The sequence below is a fragment of the Balaenoptera musculus genome, chromosome 8, assembly GCF_009873245.2.
Source record: "Balaenoptera musculus isolate JJ_BM4_2016_0621 chromosome 8, mBalMus1.pri.v3, whole genome shotgun sequence".
NCBI classification, from domain to species: domain Eukaryota; kingdom Metazoa; phylum Chordata; class Mammalia; order Artiodactyla; family Balaenopteridae; genus Balaenoptera; species Balaenoptera musculus.
In genome coordinates this window covers 22,728,075-22,749,770 of record NC_045792.1, presented here as the reverse complement: position 1 = coordinate 22,749,770, position 21,696 = coordinate 22,728,075, and the positions used below count along the sequence as shown (strand labels likewise).

Here is a 21,696-nt window from a genome sequence, read left to right as displayed (position 1 = left end):
CTCAGAGAGGCCTTCTCTGACCACTCAACCTGAAATTGCTTCCCCACTCACCCCTTATCACATCATCCTATTCTTTTTTTTTTTTTTTTTTTGACCGCACCACTTGGCTTGTGGGATCTTAGTTCCCCGACCAGGGATTGAACCCGGGCCCTTGGCAGTGAAAGCGCGGAGTCCTAACCATTGGGCCGCCAGGGAATTCCCCTTAGTCTAGTTCTTTACAGAACATTCAACACCATCTAGTTGTTTTCTTGATTAGTTGTTATCTTCCTCCATTAGAATGTAAACTATATTCAATATCCTGTGATAAACCATAATGGAAAAGAATGTATGTATATGTATAACTGAATCACTTTGCCAATATTAACACAACATTGTACATCAACTATAATTGAATAAAATAAATTAAAAAAAATAAAATCAAAAGACCAAAAAAAGAAAAAAAAAAAGAATGTGAACTCCACTAGAGCAAGGAAATTGTGGCCTTGTTTCTTCTGTATCCTCAGTGCTAGAATATAACAATAATTATCATTTTAAAAGAAAGAGTTTAAGAGCCTTGGAAGCGTGGAACCGGTTGGACTGCAGGAGTATACAGTGTTGGTGCTAGAGTTGGAAGAAGTGGGGGTCCGGGGGCATAGGAAAAGAGCATGGAGAGATAGGCAGAGTTCACATCAAGAGACAGGAGCTTGCCTTACCCTGTAGTAGTGATAGAGATTATCCAGTGCTACTGCATGGGAGGAGGTCAGAGATGGCAGGGGACAGATCATGAAAGGCCTTTACAAGTCAGAAAGCAGTATCTTTTCAAAGGGCTTCTGAAATGCCTCTTAGAAAAGCTGAGCACTTTCTACCTCTGAGTATCAAATAATTTTTGAAATGTATTATTGGATAGACACACGTCTCTCCTTTGACTCATAATTGTGTTTCACTCTCCTGGTCAGTTCTACATGTGGGTTTTGTCTTTAACATTTGCACCCCATGGTATATGCCGCATTTGCCTGGACTGAGTGTAAACCCAGAAAGGCAGAGGTTCAGAGAACCCGCCCTCTGTCACTTTCTACTGGGCTGTGTTATATTCACTCACTGATCCTAGCCCAGACCAACCCCTTTGGTCTCTTCTATTTCTAAAGCTGCAGGCAAGGTTTCCTACCATCTCTGCCCTCTTCACTTAATTGTTCTTTTGGAAACTCCCACTCTGTGTGTGGCTCATGGGAAGATTCTGGATGTATTCTGAAAAAAGGATTTTGTACTCAGCCTTTCATAGGTTGGTGTGGAGACAGTGGACACAGGTAGCGTCCACCTCCAGGAATGGTAGAATCATAATCCAAAGGCCGTGGACTCAGTGTCCTGATGAGATGTCCTCATGTAATTGTGGTGCCCAGCGCTGGTCATGTTTTTGCACTTACTCTTGAGGAAGTGTACATGATCCTGTCTGAATTTGGCTACAAAGCTTTTATTTATTTATTTATTTTGGCCGCACCGTGCGGCTTGTGGGATCTTAGTTCCCCGACCAGGGATCAAACCCACGCCCCCTGCAGTAGAAGCATGGAGTTTTAACCGCTGGACCCCCAGGGAAGTCCTGCTACATACCTTTTAAATCTAGTGATTCAGCTCACAATAATATTAATATTGTGTCAAGTCTCTTCCACTGTGTCATTTGTAGACACCATCTGGGAATTGCCATCTGGGACGTGAGATCTTGGCTGTCCTACAGAAGTCGTGTCTTCAGGTTGGACACACCATATGTTATCACCATGTGAACTGAAAGTAACCATTTGGTGTGATGTAGCTGACATTCTGGTTACATGTACCACCTCCCTTCAGTCACTTTAAAAGGTGATAATCTGTATCTAACCTGATTCAGTAAGTTTTCTCTCTGGTTTTCCGTTTTGGTCTATTCAGCCTCCTCTGGAAAGTCTGGCGACCGTGGAAGAGACTGTGGTTCGAGACAAGGCTGTGGAGTCCCTGAGGCAGATCTCCCAGGAGCACACTCCTGTGGCCCTGGAGGCTCACTTTGTCCCTCTGGTGAAACGCCTAGCGAGTGGGGATTGGTTCACCTCTCGCACATCTGCATGTGGTTTGTTCAGCGTTTGCTATCCCAGGGCTTCCAATGCTGTCAAAGCAGAAATTAGACAGTAAGATATGGTATTTTTTTAGTTATTTGGGGTTATTGGGAGTTCACAGCTGACAAGTTACACAGTACCCTGTTACCAGTGAGTGACTGGCCTCAGGGTAGTCGGATTGATGACACCACTTTTTATTGTCCAGTTGAATATACCCGTGGGTTTTCCTTTGTTACTTCTATGAGTAGAAGTCTAATCCCTGATGTTTGTAAGAGAAAACCTCTGAAATTTCTGTGTGCGTGGGGGGTGCTTAATTAATGGCATTTGACAGGAAATACGTTCATTACTTCATTTGCTGCAGGCACTTCCGTTCCTTGTGCTCAGATGACACACCAATGGTACGGCGTGCTGCTGCCTCCAAAGTGGGTGAATTTGCAAAAGTTTTGGAATTAGACAGTGTGAAGAGTGAAATTGTTCCACTGTTCACTAATCTAGCTTCCGATGAACAGGTAAATTCACTCTTAGTGATTCAAGTACTCAGATATGCTCCTCTTAAAATTTTAAGAATTTCTTTGGGTGTTTTTGGTTCTCATGGTAGGATCCTTTTTGCAGAATTAATATTTAATTCTGGCCTGGATAAAGTTTCATATGACCCATCTCAGTGTCCTTATAATTCTTTCTTAACCGGACCACAATTTTCTTTTACATTAGCAGCTGTTAAAAGGAAGGGGGTGTCAAAGAGGAAATGGGAGCCATAATTAGAAAGGAAGACCAAAGCCGCATTAAAGGGTAACATACCTTTGGGCACTGCAGGCTGGATTGTCATGGGAGAGTAATGTTTCCTGGAATTTTTGGCTTTCAGATAAACAAGCATAGCATGTATTGGGAAAGCTGTTTGACCCTCTGCATCCTCTATGTGAGTGTATAGGATGACTTCACTTGATAGCAGTTATAAATCCAAGGATCTGGATCTCATTGGTGTAGAAATAGCAATAATGATACACTAGCAAGCACCTAAATAAATCTTTCTCAGCCTGTTTTAAGTGGTTTACATATGAGAAGTAATTCAGTCCTCACAACGGCCCCATTAGGTAGATACCCCATTTCACATAATTGGAACCAGGCACAGGAAATTGAAGTGACTTGCTCAGGGTTGCATAGTTAGCAGTGTTGGAGTGGGGATTTGAGGTAGGCGGTTTAGTCCAGAGTTCATGGCCTTCGCTGCTAAGCTGCACTGCCTCTCTGTATGGTGCTTTGGAGGATCAGCCCCCAGAGTTCCTGGACTCCAGAAGAAGAGCCCTTCAGGTTTTGCCTAGTTCCTGCCCTAGAATCTCTTTATGTGTACAGGATCAAGAGCAGCAGATACATACCCATGAGTCTTATTTTCAGCTTCTAGATCTAAAGATGGTAAGTCTTTCGAAAGAATTTTTTTAATTTATTAAAATAATATATAGAAAACAGCACAAAGTGAATATGCGTCTTAATGAATCATTACAAGTTAATGTCATCTTGTAACTTTCATCCATGAAAGGAGATAGAACTTCGACAGCCACTACCCCGGAAGCCCAGCATGGGCTCCCTCCCAAACACAGCCCCGCTCCCCAGTTCCCACTCCTCACTCTCCACCCCCTTAAGACTAACACTTTATCTTGACTTTTGTGGTAACCACCTCCTTACTTCTCTTTGCATTTTTATTACTCATACAGTATAGTTTAAAACAGCACTATCCAACAGAAATACAATGTAAGCTGCTGTTACTTTTAAGTTTTGTAGTAGCCACGTTTTAAAAAGTGAAAAACAGGTGAAATTGATTTTAATGATATATTTTATTTAACCCAGTATATCCAAAATAACTATCCTTTAAACATGTGGCACTAGTTACATTTCAGGCACTCAGAAGTAGGTAGTGAGTGGGTAGTGATTGTCGCATTGGACAGTACAGGTTTAGAATCCTCATTTGAGATTTCGTTGATTACATTTCCAGTGGTATAATTTACCATTTTCTTTTGTCCTGCAAAATTGGTAGTTGAATCTAGAGTGGAGATTTGTGAAAGGGCCAGATAGTAAATATTTTAGGCTTTGTGGACCAGACAGTCTCTGTTGTAACTACAAAGCTCTGCTGTTGTATGTAGCACACTATAATATGTAAACTAATGGGCATGGTGCTGTTCCAGTAAAATTTTATTTACAGACACTTGCTGCTTTTCAGATTTGGCCAGCACTTGCCCCAGCTCTGATCTAAAGGCTTAAGGAGAGTTAGGTTTGATATTATGGGGGCAATAAGATCACTTCGTAGGTGGAGGTTACTTTTCATCAAGAGATACATCTAGTTGTGGTATTAGCAGCAATGGATGCTCAAAAAAATATTGTGCTTAGTTGTAAAATACATGTGTGTATATTCACTCTGACTACTGATAGAACTGCTGCTCCTGCCTTAGTCATTCATTGAGAAAGTATTTATCAAGCACCTTCTACATATCAGGCACTGTTCTAGTGCTGGTTTACAGTGTTAAGCAGGGTGTACAGGGACCATGCTGTCATGGAGTTTACAATTTAATGAAGGAAAACAGATAATAAACAAACAAAACATTGGAGATAAATACTATGAAGAAAATAGAGTTGGGTGACACAGTGGTGGGGAGTGATTGTAGGGCATTTCTCTAGACTGGTTAGTCAGAGAAGGACTGTGAAGAGGTGGCATAAACTGAGACATGAATGAAAAATGCCAGCCGTGCCCTTTCCTAGGGTGTCAGAGCTCCAGGAAAAGAGAATTCCAGGAAGAGAGGACACTTAGTGTAAAGGCCCTGAGGTTAGAACATAGTGGGCGAAAGGGACTCTGATGAGAGACGAGTTTGGAGAAGATAAGCAGGGACCAGATTGTGGGGGACCTTTAAACCAGGGTGTAGGGTTTGGATTTTCTTTTCTAGGTGGAATGAGAATACACCGAGATTTTAAGCAGCGGTGTGATTTGATGTAATCTACATTTTTAAAAGATCATTCTGGCTTCTGGGTGGAAACTAAATTGTAAGGTGGGGTTGAGAGTAGAAACAGCAAGACAAGTTAGGAGACTTTTGTAATAATCCAGGCAGGAGACAGTGGTGAACTAGGGTGGTATAGTGAAGATGGAGAGGAACTGGAGATAGTTTTGGAGGTAGTCAGTAGAACTATGATTGAATTGGATGAAGGGAAGAGGAATCAAGATCTCTTTGATTTTTGGCTTGAGCAACTGTGTGGATGCTGGTGTCACTGCTGAGATGGAGAAGATTCTGGGAGGAGTAGCAGGTATAGGGAAGAAAATCAGGAGTTCTGGAAGAGAAACAGTTGATTAATTGAACAAATATTGATGGGTATATATTTCCATAGATGATGGTAATCCCTTGATTCATCATAATTTTCGGAATCTGAAAATAGCTGTATAGCCACTACCAAGAACCTAGTTCTGCCTTTTTTAGCCTGTTCCTTTAGATAGAGTAGTGAGTATCTTTGGCGTAGGATAAGTTATTGTTGATCTGTAAACGTGTAGTGTTTCGGAAAGTTGGAGTCGCTGTTATCCCTTGTGTGTTTGCACGTGCCTAGATATACACATATAGGAATGTTACATATATAAAATATTTATATATGTATGTATACACACACATACTCTTAAAGTTTTTGTCTTGTTTCTTCTGGGTGCTCAGATGTTTATGTATTTTCAGTTCCTACTAATATATTTATGATTACCAAATCTATAGTCTCAATTCCCTATTTTTCATTGATTTGTCTAATTATGTACTTCTACTTGTGCAAAGGACATATAGGTACTACGCTGATACTTGGTGGTTTACATTTGGGAAGCTGAGTTCATTAATCCCATACCTAATTTCTTCTGCTGGGTTTTCTATGCTTGGCTACCTCAAAGTTATTCTGTCCTTGATCATCAACACTTAAACTGAATGTTTTTTTTTTTAATTACTTTTAAAATTTGTTTTCCTATGTATTTTTTTCTAAGTCATTATCTCTTGCCTAAACTCCTATTACTGCCATCCTACAATGAGTATTTTGAAAACTGAGCTTCCTAAGTCATTCCCTTACCCTTATCCCCTATTCTCTTTCTCCGTTCTGATCTGTTGTAAACAACTTGTACAAGCATTGTTTTCATTTTTATCCCTCAACTTCTTATAGTGAGGATTTAGAGACATCATTAAAATGTTTTCTTTTCTCACTTAATCTTCACATTTTATTTTCATTTTCCTTAATAAAAATCCTGCACTCTAAATAGCGTCATTACTTTGCTGTTCGCTCAGAGGACAGTCATTTCTGCCTTTATGGCTTTGACATGCCTGCCATTCCAGGCAAAGGGAGCAGCTATTTCAAGACATAAAGACATGAGCTGCATATAGTGTGGTTGTTTTTTTTTTAATTAAATGATACCCACGGCACTACCACACACCACACGCTGCCGCGTGGCTCTCAGTAAATATTATCTGACTAACGGAAAGGAATTTTGTTCATTAGGATTCAGTGCGCCTCCTAGCTGTGGAAGCTTGTGTCAGTATTGCTCAGTTACTTTCTGAGGATGACCTTGAGGCTTTGGTGATGCCTACACTTCGACAAGCAGCAGAAGATAAATCTTGGCGAGTTCGCTATATGGTAGCTGACAAATTTTCAGAGGTAAAATTGTTGCACTGACATTTTTTGAGTACTAAAGAAAAAAACCAGAAACCCTCAGATTTGCTGTTGTACCAAAAGTTTCTGAATTGGAAGTGCTCATGGCAAAAACATATATAGATCTTCCTGGACTCAGGATGGGTTTATGTCCCGATAAACCCACTGCAAGTTGAAAGTGCATTTAATACCTGCTGGACATCATAGCTTAGCCTCGCCTACTTTAAATGTGCTCAGAACACTTACATTAGCCTACAGTTAGGCAGAATCATCTAACACAAAACCTATTTTATAATAAAGTGTTGAATATCTCATGTAATTTATTCAATGCTGTACTAAAAGTGAAAAACAGAATGGTTTTACATGTATCGGTTGTTTCCCCTCGTGATTACATGGCTGACCGGGAGCTGGGGCTTCCTCCCTCTGCCCAGCATCATGGGAGGATTGTACTGCATATCGCTAGCCTGGGAAAAGATCAAAATTCAAAATCTGAAGTTTGGTTTCTACTGAACGTGTATTGCTTTCACACCATCCTAAAGTTGAAAAATCTTAAGTCAAACGATCATAAGTTGGGGACTGTCTGTACTTGAAGATTGCTCTGTTTTGTGTGTTCATGTTATTTATTTTGTTTAGAATACATTAAAACCTGTACAAATTCTTTCATAGCTCCAGAAAGCTGTGGGTCCCAAAATCACCCTAAATGACCTCATCCCCGCCTTTCAGAACCTACTCAAAGACTGTGAAGCTGAAGTCCGAGCAGCTGCTGCCCACAAAGTAAAAGGTTAAGGCATCAGTTTATGTTGTAGTTTATGTCATTCACTTTGGTGCATTTTTTATGTCAGTTAATTTTGTATTTTTTTTGTTCTAGATTATGTTTTCAAATAAATTTTAATGTGTTGAAATGTTACATTGTCACATAAAGCTACTCCCTTTATATTTAAAACCAAACAGCTGCGTTACCCTGTTTCTGTTTTTAGGAAAAAAAAAAAAAAGGCATTTCCAGGTTGGATTGGTGTGGTACACAGTGGCATATAGATTGACCAAAAAGTGCGTTTAAAATAAGCTAGTTTTCCTCCTTGGAGCTTACTTGCTTAAACATATGGTTTGATTTAACTTGAAACTGTTGATAAAACTGGTTAAATTTCCTCATTTGGCTCCTTGTAATGGCTCTATGTAAGCATTTTTTTTTTTTTTTTTCTATTTACCTCTTTTAGAACTTTGTGAGAACTTGCCCATGGAAGGTAGAGAGACCATAATTATGAATCAAATTCTGCCCTATATAAAGGTAAACCTAACTTTAGTTTATTTTTTGTTTCACTTTGCCCTATATGAAGGTAAACCTTACCTCAGTTTTTGTTTGTATCAATATTACCTTAAAGCTCTTTGAGTTTAAACGTGGACCAGGGATGAATGGGACAGATATGTTAACATGTGACATTGTTATTTATTACTTATTAGTGCTTTATAAGTATAAAGTGCTCTTTGGTGCATAGGTTTATATTATTTGACAGATGGTCTAGGAAACTTTATCAACTAATCAATACTGAAATAGTGCTGTCTTTTAAAATTCCTTGTGAAATGGTATGGAAGTTTCTGTTGTCTTGCAAAAAAAAGAAAGCCTTTTAATTTTGATTTTGTTTTAGGAATTAGTATCTGATACAAATCAACATGTCAAGTCGGCTCTAGCTTCTGTAATTATGGGATTGTCTACAATTTTGGGCAAAGGGAATACCATTGAACATCTTCTACCTCTTTTTTTAGCTCAGTTAAAGGATGAGGTAAGTCTGGCTATAAATTTTGTTGTCCTTTGATAGTCAGTGATTTGGTTTGGTTTTTGTTTGGGGTCTCACTGAGATAGAACCCAAAAAAGTAACTTATTCTAAACCATTGACAATGTTTGGGCATGGGGTTATAAGTTCCCCAGAAAATGGGCCATTTGATACAGACTTAAAAATGTCTTTCCATCTTCTCTGCCTAATTCCTGCTTATATTCGCTTTTTTTTTCTCTTTAAACCTAATGGATCTTTGTTTGATAAGTTTCTTTCATTTAAATCTAGATATAATAATATCAAAATTATAACGTTAGCTAATATTTATTAACACCATGTGCCAGGCATGATCATAAATGCTTTGCATGTATTATTATTACATGTAATTCTCACAACAGTCTTATGAGGGTGGGTCTTATTATTATTCCCATTTTACAGATGAAGAAGGTGAAGCACAGAGGTAAAATAACTTACCCAGGGTCTCAGCAGTGGTAGATCTGGGATTTGAATGCATGTAATTTGATTTCGTAGCCTATGCCCTTTACCTTTCTATAGATTTTTCATTGAAAGTTCTGGTTAAGATCAGTTAAATTATGTGCTTTGAATTATTTGTGTACTCAGTATTAAGTATTTCTTCCAAGACAATACTTTTTTCACCCGAGTCATACTTTCTTATTTTAAAATTTATTTACTCATTGTGGTGGTAGGAGAATGTTGGGCAGAGAACTTGATCTTTACATGTGGTCTTTTGGGGCTTGTGTACTTGCAGTGTCCTGAAGTGCGTTTGAACATCATCTCCAATTTGGACTGTGTAAATGAAGTGATTGGAATCCAGCAGCTCTCTCAATCACTCCTTCCTGCCATAGTGGAGCTGGCTGAAGATGCCAAATGGAGGGTCCGGCTGGCCATCATTGAGTATATGCCACTGCTGGCAGGCCAGCTGGTGAGTATGGGTGCTCTGTGAACTGAAGGATAGCATCAGATAGTGGAGCAGATTTACCATGGCAAGTAGGAGGCCCAAATAGCTCCTATGGTTATGTTCATTTAGACGCATGAACGTATGGTCTCTCTTAGTTGCCTGTAGAGTGGTTTGCATTTTCATCAGTGCATTAACTTCTTTTTTTTTTTTTAACTTTATGTATCCTTTCCTTTTTTTTAAATTTAATTTTATTTATTTATTATTTTTGGCTGCATTGGGTCTTTGTTGCTGCGTGCGGGCTTTCTCTAGTTGCGGCGAGCGGGGGCTACTCTTCGTTGCGGTGCGCGGGCTTCTCATGGCAGTGGCTTCTCTTGTTGTGGAGCACAGGCTCTAGGCGCGTGGGCTTCAGTAGTTGTGGCATGTGGGCTCAGTAGTTGTGGCTCGCAGACTCTAGAGTGCAGGCTCAGTAGTTGTGGCGCACGAGCTTAGCTGCTCTGTGGCATGTGGGATCTTCCCCGACCAGGGCTGGAACCCGTGTCCCCTGCATTGGCAGGTGGATTCCCAACCACTGCGCCACCAGGGAAGCCCTGCATTAACTTTTAATAAAAAGGTATTATAGAAACACATTTCACCTCCCCACTATCTGAAAGCAAAGCCATAGAAGAATATAATTAATTTCTTGGTATATGTCACATAGATTGTGTGCTACTAAATGTCTCTGTGATTTAAGGAATATTTATCTCAGAAGAAAGGGAAGTATGGTTTTGAGATAAATCAGTTTTGACTTTTGCTCAGGAAAGCTTCCCTGTTTGCCTATATTCTGAGCAAAATGTCTCTGGTTACCACTTTTCCTACATTCTGGTTAAAGGGAGTTGAGGACTCTCCATATAAAAAAGGGGTGTTGAAGTTTGTAATGCTAGTATTTTGGCCAAAGTCCACGTTATCACATTACTGTTTGAGATTCATGGATAGTTGTACTGATCTCAAATTAATTAAAATTTCAGTGCTGGGTTTTATAGCCACATCCTTTCCATTCTTTTTTAGTAGATAGCCTCGTCAGTTCTAAATTTGATGTGCCCTCACCATGTTGGTTGCACTTACTGTAGTATATTATAACTGTCTGTTAAAATCTAGTTGAGGAGATAGACAACTGATCTCTTTTAGGGCAGGGACTGTGTTCAGTGTCTTATTTCCAGTGCTTACCATAGTGCCTGGCATTAATCAGGCACTTAACATTTGTTGATTGTTGAGAAAATGAATACCTGAAAATTTTTTGAGAAAGCTCGTAATATGTCAGTTTATAGCCAACATTACTACAGTTTGTTTCCCCTCTTTCAACCCCACTTCTGTTCCTTTCATATCATAGCATATGGGATTTATTTTTTCTTGTCTTGGATCACTGAATTTGTATTGTTATTTTGGTATACTTAGTTTATGAAATGTGTCTTGTGTCTTGTGCATGTGTGTGACGTCATGTGTTTTATAAAATGTGAAGTGTCCCATTCTTCAAAATGGATGCCAAAGATGATCATATACAGGTTTCCCCCACTGTTTGAAAGTGGAGCATTCCTAAGAAAGCTTTTGTAAGCTGAAATGGCGTAAAGCGAAGAAGCAGTTACCTTAGGACACATCTTGCTAGCAGATACAGGAAGCAAGTCAAGATGAAGCGCAGATGCTCACAGGCACAGTTCAAAGCAATGGCGGCCTGAGGCTGAGAAGCTGGGTGCAGTTCTAGGGGGAGGAGCCGGGCGGGGCCGCTCTTGCTGCTGTGGTGCACGCTGCCTGTCGGAGGGCTCGCTGACTCGCTGCAAAACAAATGCTGAACGCTGTTTTCACCTTTTTTTGTTAAAAAAATCCCCTTCAGATTTCTTTTGGTTAGTGAAGACACGTATTGTTTTACAGCTCTTTTGTAAAAGTGAAGTGATATAAAGGGAACTTTCGAGAAGTGGAGGATACCTATGTAGCTGGTGGGGTCAGGCAGAGTCATCCTGCCAGTTGTTTTCCCTCGGCCATTCCCAAGTCATCTTCTCTTCTTCACTGGTGACTGTCATGAATCACCTCTCCAGAGTCGAAAGCAGCAGTGCTTAATTAACTGGTTTGCTAAAGATTGAAATAACTGTCCAGAAGGGAGGGTGAATTTTAGTACCATTTCTTTAACCTCTGTCCCTCCCAGACCTGGGAAGCCTGCAAAGGTTGGTAGCTCTCCGGAGGAGTACGGAAACAGGCACCTGGTGACTTTGGCTGCCTCATGCTTGTCTAGCAGAGGTGACGTGCATCAGTCAGAAACATTTTGTTATACAACTTCAACCTCTTGTTATTATTATATATTTTATCCTTTAAAAAAAATCCATAAAGACTTTTATTTCAGGTAGTCGATTTATAAAATTCTTTCAGGACTTTATGTATGGCCTGGCTTATGGACCATGGGGAGTGAATGTAAGGCTAAACCACAAGAATCAGGAAATAAACGTTAATTAAGTCTCAAGAAAAATCCATGACCTGAAACGAAAAATAAGTCTTTGAGAGCGGACATGGTAATAATCTAAGGGTGTGCTAAAATAAAGCCTGTTCATAATCTATTATTATGAAGCCATTTTATCATACGTTCAAAGCACTTTTATTACATTTCTTTATTGAAAATACATAATCACTGGTCAGAAACTTCTTAGGATCCAAAGAAGCTAAAGACTGTGAACGCGTAGACCTCAAGAGGAAGGTGCTGGGAAAGCATAGTTCACAGCGATCGCCCACAGGATGTGAAGTCCCACGGTGCTGGGTCTGTGTAAATCAGGTCGAGGAGCTTGTCTGCAGCCTGTGCTGGTGTGGCCACCGTTGAGGGGGAGAGCAGTGGTGGAGAGAAGTAGGATGGTTCCACTGTGACTGTGCTGGGACCACTTCACTGTACTCTTGTTCCTGCTTTATCCTCTCTCTGCTTTCTCCCATGGATCCCAGAGTACTCTCTTTAGCTGGAGATGAGTCTGTCTCTTGATGTCAGGTTCTTTATCCTTAAGGATTTATTATGATATTAACCAAAAGGGGGAAAATTTGAGAATTATTAATATTACTGACTGGTATTTTCCTGGTAATTCGTTTTTACAAATATTCTAGAGATTGTTTGGCAGACTGTGCATGCTGCACTCTTCCTACTCGTCTGCAGTGTTGTATCTGGCTCCAGGCCACTCTATTCTCTCCCACTCAGCAGTGCCTGGGCCATCTCACTTCTGCTCTTCTTTATGACTTCTATCCAATAAAAATAGGTTTACAGTTTGTAAATCAAATCTCATGGTATTCTTTTTCTGGCTGGTCCATGAATTCAGCTTATTTGGAAATAAGTCAGTTTTTTTTTAGCCTTCAGGTCACATTGGTGTAATATAAATAGTACATCTTGATTTCTAAACTTTGGAGACATTTATTAATGGAATCTTCTGTATCCATAGGGTGTGGAATTCTTTGATGAGAAGCTGAATTCTTTATGTATGGCCTGGCTTGTGGACCATGGTAAGTAAATAAGTTAATGGAAGGCCCATGTTTTTGCATATATCCCATTTTGTTCATATATTTCCTTTCTAGAAAGGAATCCTAATCTGACCATATTTTGTTTTACCAGTATGGGGATGAAGACAGGCTTTCATTAAAATCCAGTTAGCTTTTTCTGAGCACAAGTTTGACATTTCTATTTTCTACCAGTTTTTTTCTATCTTAAATTTTATTTTCTTCATTGAAAAATCTCTTTGCCCTATTTCTCACTCATTCTGTTACATTATTTTCAGACTGTCTCTTTTATACGTATATTCATTCCTTTCTTATCTCAAGGTCTTCTGCTCGGCCATGCCATCTTCGTGTCTTCAGCCACTGTAGACTGGGTCGGACAGGGATTGGAATCAGAAGAAAGGCCTGGGGGGAGAAATGGCTACTTGTCTTCTTTGAGGTGACATAGAGAAGGAGGCATACAGTGGTGCAATAAAGGTGTCTAGGAGTGGAAGACGTCAGCTGTGGCCTAGGATAGAGAGGTCCCAGATTTCTGGTTGCGTGAAAGGCATGCTTACTTCCTGTACCCTGGGTGCTGCTGCTGCCATGATACTAAGAGAGGGAGAGCTGAGAACTCAGGGCAGGGTCAGATAGGACAGCATTTAGAAAATAGATTTTTTTAGTATTTTATCTTTTCTTTGCATTTATAGCATAATTCATTGCAACAGTCACAGAATCTTTTTCCTCTAGTGCCACATACTGTGTTACAAATAAAAGCTGGAACTGCTGCTTATCAAAATATACAAGGCAATTCATGTTTTATATAAAGCCACTTCATGTTAACTTGTTAGCGGTTGACTTTTTGACCAGGTCTCAGGTCTGGGTATCTCCTCTTGTCTGCTGGGCAGCAATGGGTAGGAGGGGTTCCCTCTGTACCAGTGAGGTCCAGTGCCAGCCCCATGTCTAGACCTGGCAGCTTCGGTGTGGTCTGAGATCTGTTCAGATGAGGGCCCTGAGGACTTACAATGTCCTGTGAGCTTTGGTTCCATATTTTGGTGGATAAGATGGGTATCCTGCTTCAGTTCCACAGCTTCTTACATATACTTTATGTACTGAACGTACCTCTGTGGGTGCTTATGGGTGACTCTTCGGGAGGAGTGGGGATGTTGTGTCTGCTTGTACATGTAGGTGGTTTTGCTGGGGGCATAGTTGGATCATATGGGAGATCATATGGTTAAGGAAGTGAAGAGGAGGGGTGTGAAAAAAATGTGCAAATCTCATAAAGGCGTATATATGTAGATAATTTCATTGTTTTCAAACTAGATTGTGAAGATTTTATTTCTATTTTTCTTGTCCTCTAAAGTTGCCTTTTTATGGCTTAATTCTTTTTCTTCTTAAATGAAACTGAGGTTTGGCAAATCATAGGAAAGGCAGTCTTCTCTTTTTAGACATAAAATGTTTATATTATTTCTGATAAATATTTAATGTTAGTGAGTCCCAGAAGATCAGTCCATACTTTCTTTGAAAGTTAGTATTCTAGATTTATTTTGAGGAACTTTTAAAATCCTCCTGTTCCGTGAAGAATTGAATTCCTGACACCTTTTCCTTTTCCATGTAGGATTGTTCTGTCAATGCAGGTTAATTAATACTTCCTCTTTTCTCTGATTTTTGTTTTCCAATTTGGGAGCAACAGAGACCCTTGTATCTTTTTCTGCAGCAGCATACTTAAGTAGGCATTGCAACTTTGAACCAATGAAATTCTTTGAACCAATGAAATGTCAGCTCTGAAACTGTTCTATACTTAATCACATGGGGTTTTGTTTTCACATTTTAGATAACTGCCATGTAGTGATCAATGATCAATTAAATTTTTGGAAACTTTTTTCTGCTTATTAAACTACTAAAAGGATATTGTGAAAGATCCAGAGAACTATAAGGAAGAAAGCATCACTTCTCTTCCCACGGTTGAGTGGATAGTATTGACGAGAGGGAGGAATTTATTTTTTATAGGAGGAAGGGAAAAGTACCAAAGTTAGTGAGCATATAGACTGTGTTAGAAATTCAGAGGAACGTTGCAAGTCAGCCAGACCTTGAGGGGAGAGGGACGAAGAGGGAGGGAGAGAGACAAAACAAGCAGAGAGGAGAGGCAGAACCGTGGAATGGTTTGCATTCTTTTCACAGCAAAATTGAGAGAAGCCAAGAGCATAGTAGGCATCTGGCCAAGTAGAGTTGAGTGCAGTTAAGGTCTGGGTCAAGGCCGAGCGCTCTGTCTCTGGTTACTCTGGCAGTGAGATCCCTTCCCTGTGGTAATGGCATTAGGATGAGAAAAATCTCAAGCAAATAAAAAAAACAATGAGAGGAGAAGACACAGATGGGAAGAGGTTGGTGGCGGGGGGATGGTGTGCCCAAGACAAAGAGTGTGAGTGTGAAGGGAGGGAATTTGTGTTAGGGGCAGAACAGTTCACTTGAGCTGCTCCTTAGCGAGTGCTTCTAGATATTCCTGGCAGGTTGCTGCTCCCACAGGCTTTGGTCAGGTTGCATGTTGGTAATAAATTATATAGTTCCTTGGCTAAGCTGTCTTGCCTGTTCTCATCAGTGGCATTGCCTAAAAGGATCTATGGACTGGGAAGAGCTGGGTATTTCCTGTCCGAAAGCCTTGTAGAAATCGTCCAGGATCAGAGCTGTGGCTTGGATAGCTATCAAGCCACAGCGGTCAATCACCCAGGAGGGCTGGGCCCATCTGGAGAGAGAAGTAGAATAAGGAGTCAGTGCCCACCGCTCTAGATTTGTTATCCAAGCCCAAATTTTGAGTCGTATCGGACACGTAAAATGAAGCATTGCCACACCGGTCTTTGTTGAGTGCTGTATGTAGCAACTAGTTGTTGAGAAGATCGTAGCTCAGGCCTTTATTATCTAGATTTATGACGTCTTTGCTAAATGACCTCGTAGGGAATTATGAGGTTAAAGCAGGCACATATATTCATAGAAGACATTTGACATGTTGTCTCAACAAACATTTTTAAGGGAAAAAGAGGCAAGTCAGTCTTCAGTGTTTATTTGCTGTTGTACAGATGACAACAGAGGCCTCTAAATAACCTCCTCTCTATCATTCTCTCAGCTGTTCTTGCTGCTGCTGGAATAATCATGCTAAAATACCACATTGGTCATAGGGTCACAACTTTGCTTTAAAAACCCATCGTTGGTTTTCTTACAAAGTCTAAATTTAGCTTTCATGATGCTCTGTGTTCTGGCTCCACCCTAACTGTTCAACCTTACAGTCTCCAGATTCCAGTGTTTTCCTCTGTGCACTGGGTAAATTTTTTTGGCCTTTCCAGGAATTCCTCCCCTCTTCTCTCCATTTACACAAATCCTCCCTAATCTTTAAGGCCCAGTGCAAGGCCTCTCTTTCCCGAAGCCTTACCAGATCTCCGTGTTCTCTGTCCTCGCAACTCCTACAGCCCTCAGGGTCTTTAGTGTACAATTTCATGCTTCATTATAATCAGTCTTAGATCACATGACTTCTTGGAATGCATTAGCTTTCATTTTTCTGCTAAAGTGTGATCTTTGAGGGCAGTATCTTATGCATTCTTTCTGTAACACATAGCACATAGTTGGCAGTCACATTTGCTAATTAGTTAATGATGTGTGTAATGAGCTCCTTGCCTCCCTTTTCCTTGGACATTCTATACGTTTTGAAACTGTAATAAGACCAAATCAGCACACTAGGAGTCATGGCTGAGCGTACCTGCCATTGCAGTCTGACTAAGTTGGAGTGTTTACAGAGTTTTATTTTTGGTCCACCTTTGATGATGATGTAAGTAGAAGTAAACTAGGTTATGCTCATGATGTGAGCAGCACGACAGTATGTTCTTCACGTCTTCTGCAGTGTATGCCATCCGTGAAGCTGCCACCAACAACCTCATGAAACTAGTTCAGAAGTTTGGTAAAGAGTGGGCCCAAAATACCATCGTTCCCAAAGTGTTAGTAATGGCAAATGATCCTAATTACCTGCACAGAATGACCACTCTATTCTGCATTAATGTAAGTACTACATAGCTGTTACTGCTAAGCTCAGATGTTAAACCAGTTGTTCAGTACTGTATTATGAATTCTGAATATGTTGCCTTCTATTTGGACTATATTTCTTATACTGATTAATTTGGACAGTTAGGAGATGAGAGAAAAATGTCAACTTTTCAATTTGTGTTAAAATCTGTAGTCAAGTCAGTTGTGAATTCTGGTCTAATTCTGGGATTCTTTGCTACCTTGTATCCTTCATTCACACACTCACACTAGAAACATTTTCCTGTTGGCCAGTTACTTTCTTATTAAATATTGTCTCTTTAGATTTGGGGATATTTAGAAAAATAAAAGTGTTTTTAATGTGCTGTCTTATTTCTTTTTCTAGGCACTGTCTGAAGCCTGTGGTCAGGAAATAACCACTAAGCAGATGCTGCCTGTTGTATTGAAAATGGCAAGAGACCAAGTAGCAAACGTCCGATTCAATGTGGCCAAATCGCTACAGAAAATTGGACCAATTCTAGATACTGAGTAAGATTTTAGTATTATTCTTTTTTTAAATACTTTTAAAATTTCACCCCATATAGGCAGAAATAGCTAAAATTAAATTCGGTGATTTTCACTTCACCTAGGATGTGGGATTGGTTAAAGAAAATAAGAAAGTAATTTAACAACCAGTTTTGAGTGTGTCTACTCTGACTTTAATATTTAAGCTGTGTACATATGTAGATCATTGTTCGAAGCTAATTCTGCAGAGAACCTGAGAAATTACTTAATACTTGTCAAGTTTATATTATAGGTGTTCTAAGATTTTTTTAAAATTTTAAACTTTAAAAATTACCATAGAGCAAACATATATATACACACACACACCATAAAGCATTTCTCTGGCTCAGAAGACGGCCTCTCACAGATGATACCGTTGCATTTTAGTGCTTTGCAGGAGGAAGTTAAGCCGGTGCTACAGAAGCTAGGCCAAGATGAAGACGTGGACGTCAAGTACTTTGCGCAGGAGGCTATAAGTGGTATGTCTGTTTCCTGCCTTCCAGCTTTTGCTTCGGCTAACGGGGTATGAGTGGTGTTAAGTGGGCCAGGCGATGAGCATCTGGACCTGGGAGGTGGTAAGCTCCTGGAATGCGCGTCTTCTCTTTGGGTAGAACCTTCTTGGCCCACCACTGAGCTGGCCATTTTCCCAATTCCATGTCTAGGGCTGGGTTGGGATATGCTTCTTACTGGTAAGAACAGTTTTTTGTTTGGATTTTAATTAGTTTTTAAAGTTTAACTTTTGATTAGCCTGACAGAGTAAAGAAACTGACCACAGTGAGAAGCTCACACATAGTCTTATGCTTTTGGATCATTTTTGTTGTGCTTAATGTTCGCATAGATAGTTCATGAACTTTCTGTACCACTAACTTGATTTTGTTTGGAATTTTCTAGTGCTTGCATTGGCATAACGAGGAACAGGAGGGGAAAGACTTTACTAAATTCCTATCACAGATTTCTGGTCCATGTGTTCTTGAACTGGGTGGAGAGAAAAAATGGAAAACCTTCAAGACCTCATCTGAGCAAATGACAACAACTAACAAGAAATCAAATTTCAGTGACTCGATTCTTTCTAAAGATTGTTTTTTACTTGTCTTCCTTGTTGGGATAATTATATTTTAACTTTTCTTATTGTTTGTGACCAATTCCTGACACCTGCACAGTCATTTCTTGGCTGTCTCCTATTGATTTATTTAGCACCATCTGATCTCCTGCATCCTCATTGTTTAATCAGGCCCCGGCCACTTAATATTCCACCAAGCCTGGACAGGTTTGGACCCAGATGTGGAACAGAGTGATTCTTTTGATGTTTATATGTATCTGTGTGTCTCCATCATTCCAAAGTTAAATATACATGGTTTAGAATAACTTATTTGATAAGCACTCCACTTGGGAGACACATTGAGATTTAACTGTAGTGAGAGCCATATTTTCCTGGATAATGATGGTCTGCCTCAGTGTCTCTCCTGAAAGGGGAATGTGGAAGCTCAGGGTTCATGTATTGGTTGTTTTGGTTTTTCTTTGCTCGATTTTGACTGTAATCATGTCATTCAGAAACCTGAAGTGCAGATGCATCTTGCTGCTAATGTGTCATGTTGAAACCGAACTCATTTTCCACAGCTCCCCACTGTGACTGCATTCAAAAATACTCTTCTTTCTCCCCGCTGAGAAACTTAAAATTTAGTGCCTCCTAATAAGCAGTGGTTCTACGGTTTGACTGTAAGATTGCAGTTGTATTTCTAATGAGTAAAGGAACCACTGGTGTAATCCACTGTGAGGATTTCCTGCTCTTTACCTGGTTCTCCTTCCGGCTGTGTGAGCATTCGGTCCTTGCTACATTGTACAGTAGTAGCTTTCCAAACTGAAGTTTCATTACTAATTTTTTGGTGTAGGTGATGCTGGAATCTTATCATTTGAAATGTTTGTTTTTCTGCTTTTACAGTAAAACCTCATTAGTTTCTCCTGGAATTGAAGATAATGAGTTAAGCTGAAGGGTTTGCTGAAGCAAATTAATAGTACGTGAGGAAGCCTGTTGGGTCTGAACTACTTAAACAATTTTAACGCTCCTTAAAAAGCACCCTTTTACCACTTGATATGCTAGTTACTAATCACTCTTTTCAATTATATTAAAATACCTTCCGTGAGGATCTTTATGAGGCCACACCTTTATTTAGATGCATTCAATTTACTCTTTATCTCTGATATATATACATATGTATTTAATGGATAATTTAAATATTTTTTCTTTAAAATTTATGAACATTTTTCACCTAGTCAAACTCAATGTGTCCCTAATGCATTTTTAATTAATGAGGTTTTATTGTAGCTTATTTTTCTCTCAGTGCATCTCACTATGTAGTTTGCTTGTTTCCATTTTGGTTTTCAGACTGTTTCTTTCATTCACAGTCTCTTAAACCCAGCGAGCCCTGTTCTGTTTTGTGAAGGTCCAAAGACTCCTAGAAAACTTTGTACGTTAAACCATTTCATAAAACCAAGTTTGACCAGATACTTGCAAGTTTGTCTTACCTTAGAAAAACCGAACATTTAAAATCAGAATTACCTGCCTGCATTTAAAACTGCCAAGCTAGTTTATAGTATGTTTCTATTTTATTACTTTTGGGCTAAGGGTTAAATACTTTGCTAGGCAATAATCTTTTCTACATTCTCATTTTAATATCTTAAACTACTATGCTGTAAACAATTTTAGTTTCATGGTTCTTTTTGGTTTTTTATTATCTGCAGGTTTTGTTTGTCTTCATTGAATTTCATATTTGAGAGACTGTTGTCTTGATTGAAACAAATTTGCACAACCATTGCTTTCCTCTGGTTGGAAATGCCATTGGTTTTGGGATAGACTTTTAAATGGCCTAGTGGACCCCCTGGGGAGCTCTGTGCATTGACCTCTACCCTAAAACTGTGGTAAAGGGTAGACAGCAAGCCCTTGCTTTCTCAGGCTGGGTCAGGGAGCTCAGCAGGGCCCTGTCTTTTTGGGTGACCCCAAAGGAACTTCATTGTTTCTTTCTGACTTAAACAATAGGGAATCCCTTTTGTTACTCCTCAGAAGAATTGTTCTTTGGCTCATAACTTTGTCATTTTCTCCATGGATTAGTTTTCTTGTCTTGATTTCACTGGAGTGTAAGCTCCAGGAGCTCTGTAAGGGCTGGGATTTTTGTCTCTTTTGTCCTCTGCTGTATCTGTAGCACCAGCACCTAGGTCAGTGTCTGGTGTACATAGTAGGTGCTCAATAAAAATATGTTCAGTTAATTTCTAAAACCTGTGCTCTGGTGTGTTTTGTGTGTGGAACAAGTCATGCAAGGTACCAGACTGCTTCTCATTACCCTGTTGACACAATGAAGGAATTTCACTGCTTTTAAGAAACAAGCTTTTTGTGGCTCTTCTCCAGTCCCCGTTCCACTTGGATTGTACAATGCCTGGACTAAGCACTGCCATACTTATCCATCCTAGGCAGTTTACAGCAGTTGTCTGATTGACTAGGAAAGTGAAGCAGAGACATATATACAACATATGTCAATGAAAGTCTCATCAGTAGTGGAATTCACCTTAGTGTTTCTTTCTACAATATTTATGGGGTTTAGCCCTCACAGGCTTAAGAGACCAGATCTTTTTTGTCTGTCTGTGCTGCCATGAAGATAGGAACCCGAAGTGCATTCTGTTTCATAAGAAGAAACAGGTTAATGTATGGTTTCTAACGAGACTTTGTTGAAATAATAGCCCTCAGCTCACAGAAATATCACAGCTTGGCCACTGTGATCCTAGGCCCTGGGGGTCTTTGCTGGACAGCTTGTCTTGCTTCAACAGAGACAGCAGCCTGACCTTTGAGCTGTCTTATCCAAGCATCCAAGATACTTGCATGGACCTCTAGGGGAATCAGATGTGTCATTCCTGACCCAATGGTTAGGCTGTGGTAATGCTGGCTTGTTGCAATTTTATTAATCGCTGTGTTGTTATGGAGTTAAAAATCTTTCCTGTAGACATCACATTGGTCCCAACCCCCCAGGGATGGCAGGGCAGGGTGGCCAAACAAGTTGGGTGCTTGTTTCTTGCCTTTCACTTAAATTCCTCTGACACTTTTTTTTTTTTCCTCCTGGCATTCTTGTCTTAAAGCCTCCTTTCTGCACTGCCTGGATATAAACTGTGGAGGGAGAAGGAGCTGTCACCTTGTTCTCCTCGGTTTAACAATGAAGCGATTGTGGTCTGATGTTATGTAATTGTTTCTCTCTGATTCTCTCATATTCCTGTTCCCATCCAGTTCCTT

General features: G+C 39.9%; 1 protein-coding gene across 4 annotated transcripts in view; it reads left to right on the top strand.

The window, feature by feature from the left end:
• The window catches only part of PPP2R1B (protein phosphatase 2 scaffold subunit Abeta), a 35,690-nt gene that overhangs the window by 3,404 nt on the left and 10,590 nt on the right, over positions 1 to 21,696 (top strand). Inside the window, exons 4-15 of one of the 4 annotated variants that reach the window (XM_036862031.1) lie at positions 1,897 to 2,129; positions 2,419 to 2,566; positions 6,552 to 6,707; positions 7,368 to 7,482; positions 7,916 to 7,986; positions 8,345 to 8,479; positions 9,240 to 9,413; positions 12,827 to 12,887; positions 16,744 to 16,898; positions 17,266 to 17,408; positions 17,811 to 17,902; positions 18,315 to 20,702. In XM_036862031.1, the coding sequence (XP_036717926.1) occupies positions 1,897 to 2,129; positions 2,419 to 2,566; positions 6,552 to 6,707; positions 7,368 to 7,482; positions 7,916 to 7,986; positions 8,345 to 8,479; positions 9,240 to 9,413; positions 12,827 to 12,887; positions 16,744 to 16,898; positions 17,266 to 17,408; positions 17,811 to 17,902; positions 18,315 to 18,331 (1,500 nt within the window). In that variant the 3' untranslated portion in view covers positions 18,332 to 20,702. Of the gene's footprint in view, positions 1 to 1,896; positions 2,130 to 2,418; positions 2,567 to 6,551; positions 6,708 to 7,367; positions 7,483 to 7,915; positions 7,987 to 8,344; positions 8,480 to 9,239; positions 9,414 to 12,826; positions 12,888 to 16,743; positions 16,899 to 17,265; positions 17,409 to 17,810; positions 17,903 to 18,314; positions 20,703 to 21,696 lie in introns of those variants that run through there. The other 3 variants (XM_036862034.1, XM_036862033.1, XM_036862032.1) reach the window with 3 other exon arrangements.